We start from the raw sequence: 9,116 nt of genomic DNA, 5'->3' as shown, positions 1-9,116 counted from the left end.
GGGAAGTGCGGGCCGAGGCGGGAGAGCGGCGCCACCGCCGGGAAGTGCGGGCCGAGCCGGGACAGCGCCGCCGCTGGGCGGCCCCTACAGCCTCCGCCGCTCGGCACCCCCAGCCGGACAACGCCACGGGCTAAAGCACCGAGCGCAGCCCCGCGGGAGCCTCATGTTCTCATCCGGTCCCCCCAGGCATCACCCGTCCCTCCCGAATCGAAACACCCAGCCCCGCTTCCTTCCCTCCTGGAGCTGCTGAGGCGCCCGGGAAAAAGGACCAAAGGAAGGCAGTTAGTACTGGATATACCTGACATTTCTAGAGCCTGAGTACACAAACAGATATAATCCACCCTAATGATCCAGCTTGGACATAGATATTCTTCTTTCTTACTATCAAGCTTTAAACTTAGCTTATGAAAGCTCTAACACCTTCAAAGGGGCAGGTCATCCCAGGTTCTGATTCACCACAGCGCCTGCAAGTAACAAGATAACAGGGATCAGCTTCCCCATAGCAGCATGCCGATTAGTGGAGAAAATCTTTTAGAAACATGTTGCTGGCGTTATTGGGTTTTCTGTGGCTTATAAATTCATCCGCTGTTGATGACTGGCATCACTAAGAAGCAACAACTGTCCATGCTATACCATTACATTCATGATACAGACACAAGCCTCCACGGCTGTATCCATGTATCAGCCTGTTCTCTATGTTCTTACTCCTCCATCTTTCAGCCCTCTTGCTGCTTATCTCCATCTCCCCAGCTCCTGTGAAATCCCCGTTTTCCCTAAAACCTCAGCTGCACAGGAACAGCTTTTTGTCCCTACCAACAGTGGAACTTACCCCTGAGGTACAGACCAGCACTCCAGCTCCCACCACGTTACCAAACGGGTGTCAATCACTCACCACTTAAGATCGTGTGGGCTTAGGTAAAACCCTTAGCCTTAAGATCAAGCATCTCTTATCTCATCATAATGCACCTTTTAAGGAATTTAGGACTTGCCGATGCACAGCCCTACTCAGTGGATCTAGACAAAGACAAGCCAACTCCAGCGCAGAGCATTTAGTGGGTCTGGGATGTTTGCTATTATCAGTCATTTGTTACAAGTATCAGGGTGTCACATGAAGTATTTGACAATTCTGTCCCACTTCTACATGAAAAGGAGAGGGGTCCGAAGATGCTGGCATAGTTTCAAGTCTGTTCGTCAGAGTGCTGTTAGATTTTGGTGGGAAAGCCACACACAGACATGTAGGTGATGTGTAAGGGATTACATAAAAAGCCAACACAACTACAACGTCAGCAAAGCCATTTAGTAACTAGGCTGACAAGATGGTTTTCTATCCACAACTTCATATTAGACCAACACCTGTTACTGATGTCATTATCTCAAAATGCATTTAAGTATCAAGTTTGCTCATGTAGACAAAGCAGATGATTCAAATAATGAGAATGTAGAATAAACTCAAATAATGAGAATGTAGAATAAATTTGCTGTTGCTGTCATGAAATTAAGCCAGCTACATATTTTCAAATATTAAACTCCACTCACCTACACAAGTCCCGACATAATCTGCTCATTATTTAATTTATATATTAACATTAACCTTCATCTTTAACATTATTTAACACAGACTCCTGAGGAAGAGAAACATGAATTGTCTGTAACACCTAAACACCCACAGTGTTCAACCCTCTCTACTAAGTAAATACTACTACCTGCTAGCTGTAGAAGTCATTACCATCATTTTGGAAGAGGGATGAAAAAGGACAGAGTACTTATCTCCCTAGGGGTATTCCAAGGCACAGGCAGATGATGGTTTCACTATTTTCAGGTAAGATTCCTCAGGGAGTGCCTTTACACCAAGCTTGAAGAACAATGTCCCTAGATAAGGAATCATTAATTTGTTACCTAATAGCATAAAACTTTCAGTTTAAATCGTGTTGCATGTTAACATTCAAAGCAGGGCAAAATTGACAAAAGAAAGTGATAGAAATGAGATGTCCTGAAAACTGCTGGTGAAATGACCCAGTTTTATTATATGAGTCTGCAGACCAGGCAGAGAAACATGTTACCCATCATCTATAGAAACTGCTTGTGAACTCTGTTCAGGCCTTTGATATATTGCAAATTACAGCTATTCATGGCTCTTACAGTGTTTTACAGCCACACCCCACACTATAACTTGGTACGGATACTCAGGTGCTTCCTACCATCCCGGTTCAGGGCACATCTGGGGTTTCAAACCAGAAGAACATTGCAAGAAGTCATGACACAATGGTCAAAAAGAAGCATGTGCATAAGGCAAGCCTCTCCTTTTAACAAAGCTCTCAAACAGTTTTTAATCATATTCTTAATAAAGCCAACGCTTAATTTCAATCAGTTTATTACTGTAGTGGCATTATCTACTTATATAGAAGAAAAAAAATACCTCAACATGGATTAAAAGAAGGACTGTGTTAGGTCACGTAAGATGCATTCCAGTGCTCAGCAGTGTTAGACCAAAAAAAAAAAATAACCTTTTCCAAATTGCCTGGAAACACCATATATTAGAACTGTATTCAGTGTAATCACACACAAATATCAACAAATAAAAAACTAAGACTACCTTAAAAATTTTGATACAATGTTTGAATAATATATTTGGGCTCATATATTCACAACAAGGAGAAAGTTTAAAAAAATCTAAAAAAATAATGGCAGCAAATACAAACATATGCTTAGCATATAAGCAATTCTTAATGAGCTATAAATCACTAATGAAATGAATATGGCTAATTACAGTCAGAATGATGATGGGAGACTGCAGACAAATTAATGTGTCACGTCTACTCTTGGATGCAAATGTGCAGCAGACATTCAAGAGCAAGAACAAGCACTGAATGGCAAGTCACGACACTATTTTTTCTTCTAGAAAGAGTTATAAATTCAGCTGAGAAATACTTACAAAAAGCTAAGAATTCAGCTGAACAGAACTTTGGATAGTAACTGAAGCAGAAGATACGATCTAATCAATTCCACATATTTTGTTGCATTTTGCCCCAAATTTTTCTTTATAAAATGTCTTAATTCTAGATACCTAAAAACATACAATGAGCTTACCTGGAAAGAACAGGACTCTCTTCCTATGGAAATTAATCAGCATTAAAAATGAAAAGAACAATTAAAACACAGGCAAGGAAACAATATTTGGACTTTCTCACAGTAACGCACCATCTTAGGTAATGACACATTACACATATATGGTATAATACCATGTTATACATAACTGTTACCTTTCTAATACACAAAAAACCCCCTTTTACTGGTTTTTAATAACTCATTCTCACAAACATAGATTTCAGATACGAAAGGAATGCATAATCCTCCTCAACACAATATCCAGCAAGAAACATTGTCACCAGGAGGAAGTGAGCAACAAATTCAAATTCAGAAAATGACAATTTCTTAAATACAACAGAACATGCAGGGCTGATCAGGAAATACATTCAAATATGAAAGTTAATGACAACAAAAACCAGAAGAAATGCAATGTTTCATGTATCAATTTAAAAAAATGAACAAAATCTATTACAGTATTTTGAATTACAGCCACAAAAATAAGTTAGAAACACACACAAAAGAATTATGTACTACTAAGAGCCTGTGAGAGGCCTGTATGCACATGAAACACAAGCAAAATGAGATTGTTTTGTCTTTTTGAGGAAAAATAACACAATAGTTACTAAAACATTGTAGTAAAAACCAAAGGTGTTACACTATAGAAGTCTAATCTAGAACATTAATCTACCCTTTACTGAAACAAATAGGGAGGTTTTCTTAAAGTTTGTCTAAAACAATGAAGTTGAATAAAACTGTACAATTATCTGAATTCTTTGAGAAAATACATTTTTGGGCACTTGTGGATTGCTTAGAAACACAATGTTGAAAGAAAAGTTTATCTTATTTTATTAGACTCAAGTTTTTTCACCACTGAACTGATCTATTTTGCTTTGAAGATAGTCCTAAGTTTATCATTATTTGACCATTTATCATGTATCCCAGAGATTCTCAAACAAAACTACCAAATATCCAAGTATTCAATAAATACTAGTACACCCAATATAAGTCCGGAAAGAAAAATCACATAATTCAAGTTATTGCAAATAAATACGTAGCTATAACTTCTATAACTTTATAAATATTTAAACAAAATTCTGCTCTAGGTATAGGTTAGCCTCCTAAATATACAACTAAACTAACAAAACCATTGTCTAAAAGTCAGAAAATGGTTCAGAAAGACAAGTTTATTTTTGGGAAGTTAAGACTCCTACACCATTTGCTTTTAGGGCAAACTCAAAGCACATTATCCACTACCTCCCAAAACTCTGTGCTAGCTATTCCTCTTTGGTTAGTTAATGAGTTATAGACTTAAAGCTACTTAAAAAAAATAAAAATCCAAATACAGAAGTATCTCAGTGAGAAAATGTGCACGTTTCCCGATGCGAAGGTTACAGGAATCACTAAGCCCTCCTGAAATCCCTTCTGTTCTTACAAAGCAAGTGCTGCCTCCCCTTGTCCAGAGTCACACCTCAGAGAAGAGCCTTTCTGTGAGGAAACACAGATAAAAATGCAAATTCATTTTTCCTTTTCAGCAACAAGTCTGTGACGAGATCTATCCTTCTGCTGGAAAACTGAATTGGGCTGTCAAGTGAAAGCATGGAAGTCATTGATTTACAGACAGGAGCTACTTCCTTTACAGAAAGGAGCTATTTTCCTCAGTACAGCAGGCAGTTTTCCAAAGCTGCAGGGCATTCTATTCCAAAGCAAAGAGGGAAAAGGAAAGACCAGGACATACGTCTGGTCCTTCCTTTAAACATCCTGGCAAATATTGACAGGTGCACCTGAAACATTAAAACCAGGCTACATGTCACTGAGCTCCAGCCACACGTTAATTATTTGGCTTTTTTGGTCCCTTCCAGTACAACTGGCTTTAAAGTGTTCTCAACCTGCTTTTTATGTTTTTTGGAGACTTTTCTTAAGAAAGTAACCAATTATATCACTTGAACACTCCCATTACTGTGATTCACGAAATCAAAAGTATTACTGTGTAGGGCCCAACTCCAGTTGAGAGATTACTACCAACACTTCCCATCTCATTCCAGAGCCGTGCAGGTCCCATTCTGTGCTTGGCACCGCCATGAGCTGCTGCTCTATGCACACATCTTACCTCAGGCTGCACTGCAGGGGGCAATGCCTAAATGTGACTTTTCAAAGATTGTGCCACATTGAATGTTATGTGTAAAAGATTTAATATTAACACAGAATACCCATTTAGACAGCTTTGATTGCAAAGTAGCAAAGCTACTGCAATTACAACATGCTGGGACAGATTCACAGTTCACAAAGCTTAACAAGCCCTAGGCAGAGCTCTGATATTTCTTTAATGTCTTGCTCTGATAAGACAAACAAACAAAACGTTGATAAAACATGTAATTGCCAACAGAAGAAAGAAACCATTTTTACTTGACTGACATAAGTGGAATTCTTCCTTTCCCATTTACAATACTTCACTAAGACACCTCAGAGCACTCCTACAGAATCTCCTTGTCAATCAGATGAGGTACTTTGGTAAACATTTGAAAACACCTTTCTATTACACATTTCTTTAGTACAAGACAGATGTGAGAAAGAACATGGAGGGGGTGGTGCCAGGGAACAAAGGAATAAAGACATTTTTACCACTTGCCAATCTACTGGTAAGGGACTCCCAAAATGCTTTTATATAAATGCACCATCACAGGTGTCACACAAGTCACCCGACATTAACATCCATTGTGAACCTGAAAACCAATGATTTTTAAGACAGTTTTTTTGTTTATTAGTTCCAGATTTTTTTAGTGTTTCTGACTATATGCAGATACTTCAAGTGTTCATAACAGTCTAATTAATCTAATTGCAGCACGGTTTCTTTGTGAAGTTTTTTTTTTTGCTTTAAACAGAATAACAGCATGCTTTTATATTTACCTATTGCACAATTAATTGCTTTTTAATTATATTTCCTATTAAAGTAATTCCACTACTAGAACAAATTAGTCCAGAGAACCCATTTTGGTCTGTTGGCTCAAGGACTCTCAGAACAAAATAATAATTTAAAAAACCCCACCAAAACTCTAATTAAACCATTACATAGAAATATACAGAAAAAGCCTGGAAGAGTTCATGAGTAAACAACACTTGTTTAAAAAACACCTCTGTAATAAAGTACAGTACAGTATACAGATGCCATACCATAATATCTCCAGATGGAGCTGTTACAGACCATGATAATGCCTTTAAAATGCTTATTATGAGCTCTTTGTTTTTTTGAAATAATTGTTTAAAAAAAATCTTCAGAGGCTATTTAAAGCACAAAAACTACTTTTAAGGTTCTACCAAAAAGCTGATTTATAATCAGTAAAAAAAAAAAAAGAATGAACATCACATCTGAGCAAGCAGCCATCACAACCCTACTGCTGCTCCCAGGTTAGCACAGTAACCTCCAGCCTGTGTTCCCAGAGTTATTCCATCTGCTCTAACACTACAGGCTGATGAAGGCTGGAGTATTCCTCCCTTTGTATTTCAGTGAGAATGTTAACATTCTTACAACAGTTTTATAGAAGCAACAGAATTAAAATACTATCATTTAATAACAGATTTCTGTTATTAAATCAGCTTTCTAAAAATATAAAAATATTTGATATTGTGAAAGTGTCTTTCAATCATACTTCAATTTTCAGTTTTAATAAGGAGTACCTAATTAGAACCATGACATTAGAACTATGACTTTCTGCTCGTTTCACGTAAATAGACAAACAGTTAAAAACATATTTACTAAGATTAAATAGAATTGAATAGCAAAAACATACAATCTGACAATGTTATCGTGTGCTCTTTCAAAGAGTGCATAGGACATATTTCTGCAGCAGTCAATACAGTAATTCTTGTGATGCAATCTCAGTCAAAGCTGTAAACATTCCTAATTGTAGTTTCTTGGAAACTTTTGGTTCCTTTCAAGTTTTTATTAGCAAGTTGCACTGGGCATTCCCCTGACATCTCCCCCCCACCAGTTGCAGACAGCTTCACCCTCCACCTGTAACCCCTCTGGCTGTTCAGAACTACTCTTCATTTCTTCAATATATGCAGGGCAGCCATCCTTCCCTTGCAGTGCACAGTGACACTTCCCACATGCCAGTGCTAGCAAGGCCCCCAGTGCATGATCTCGAGAAGCAGGTTGATGAGGAAGTCTGCTATGCCTTAATGGGATTTCCTGCAGGTTTGGGATCATAACCATATAGAAAAGTAGCTGCTATTACAAGGATGGCTCCGAGGAAAAAGACACTGAATAGAACAGGGATGAAAAAAAAAGTTTTAGTTGATGCAAATTTATTTATGCAATACAAGCAAAAGAAAGGACATTTTTCCATGAGAAAAACAGAAAGATAAATTATATTTGTCCAATTTATAAAGAACAAAATAACTTGTATGTATTTATTTTAGAGGGATGCAGAAAGTTGTTGAGGTAAGAAACCTGTAACCACAAATTAATGTATCATTATACTAACATATTCTGAAAATTAAAATTACACTTTCATGGAATTTCCAAAAGCAATCAGATCAATCCTTTTTTTCTTAAACTTTTACCTAAAGATGTATAAAAATTGGAATCAGGAGCTGAAGAAAAACAGCTTCTGTGGTTACCCACCCATTCTTATATTACATACATCATGTTGTTGGAGCTGTGTTTGCCTTGAAGTCCAAAGCTTATGTCAAAACAAATTACTGCTGCCCAAGAACCAGTTTGCAAGTCAGTATAATCTAATTTTTGTCAGATACAGAAAGATCTCGTGAAAACACAATAAAAGCATCTTTTCTGTTGTGACATTTTGGTCTTTCAAGTTTTTTTGATTGTTAAAGTCTGATACAAAATAACCGAAGCCAGCAGACAATCAGTACATATTTTAGAAAAGAATCTCCTCACACACATGACAACATCAACAATTTCATCTTCTGAAGCAAATGCTAAATAAACTGTGGCATATGATATGATATGATTGATATGATAATCCTTCAGAGAATACTTTTAACCTGTTTTGGGACATGGCCCCTTGCAACACATTCAAGCATTTAAGTACTTTACATCTATTACCCCTATCAAAACTGTTTGTGGATGTGACAGAAACAATTACACAGTTTCAGTTCAAATGCATTGTTAGCATAAGCAAGGTACTAAAGATTAAGTTTGATTAACTCAAGTTAGTCAAGTTTTATTAAATGGGATCGCCTCAAGTTCTACATTCTGCTACTTGGCTGTATTTAATTTTCAACGTTTGCAGAAGCTGTTAAGTTACTTATTAATTTTCCATTTGAGTACACAGAAATTCTTAAAACACTTTCTACATTTGTTTTAATGGGACAAATATAATCTACTTATAATTTAAGTTCAATGTCTTCCACTTTTTAAGACTAAACAGCTATGCAATTTCCTTTTTTGAATGCTTAAGTCCTGATAATACAGAATCACAGAAAGGGTAGGGATAGAAGGGATCACAATATTGCAAATATATATTTTTAGATAAAAATATGTTTCTTTGTACCAGACACAAAAGTCGTAAATACTATTCAAAATATTTTTGTTACGAGTACATGTAACATATGCAGAGAGTGTTGGTCAGTCATAACTAAAATCCTCTTCCTACACCTGGAAGTGGGATTATTCATTCTACACTCCATACAGGAACATGCACTGCCAAGACAAGCAGTGTTCTCAACCTACCCGTGTACAAAACCCATGGCACACAGAGCCACCACAGTCTGATCCCCAAAGCATCAGGACACTGTACGGGGCCTAGAAGAACGGAGCAAGCACTTCTTTTTCTTTCTCAGCTGTTCTCGCTTATACTAAATGCGGCATTGCCTCCAGAAACAGCTCTGCCTTTGGGGTTCTGGGCACCCTTGGGCAACTCAGTGCTGCAGCGTCACCTCCATGGGTGAGTGACTGCAGCCACCTGTGTCAGAGCCTGTGCTGCAGGTGATGAAAGGCAGCACAGAGGGGATGTCCCTGTGCCGGGCCCCGCAGTGCGGGACACGGAGCGGCCGCAGCCCCTGGTCCC

The 9,116-nt window shown here is 37.9% G+C and overlaps 1 protein-coding gene across 1 annotated transcript in view; it reads right to left on the bottom strand.

Moving 5' to 3' along the window:
- Window positions 1-3,281: 3,281 nt before the first annotated feature.
- Window positions 3,282-9,116, bottom strand: part of SLC35A3 (solute carrier family 35 member A3) — a 21,051-nt gene continuing 15,216 nt past the window's right edge. Inside the window, exon 8 of the mRNA XM_031057916.1 lies at window positions 3,282-7,344. Within this exon, the coding sequence (XP_030913776.1) occupies window positions 7,254-7,344 (91 nt within the window). The 3' untranslated portion in view covers window positions 3,282-7,253. The remainder of the gene's footprint in view (window positions 7,345-9,116) is intronic.

The sequence above is a fragment of the Geospiza fortis genome, unplaced genomic scaffold (assembly GCF_000277835.1).
Source record: "Geospiza fortis unplaced genomic scaffold, GeoFor_1.0 scaffold403, whole genome shotgun sequence".
In the NCBI taxonomy this organism is placed as follows: domain Eukaryota; kingdom Metazoa; phylum Chordata; class Aves; order Passeriformes; family Thraupidae; genus Geospiza; species Geospiza fortis.
The sequence above is the reverse complement of the archived record's forward strand: the minus strand, read 5'-3'. Positions and strand labels throughout refer to the sequence as shown.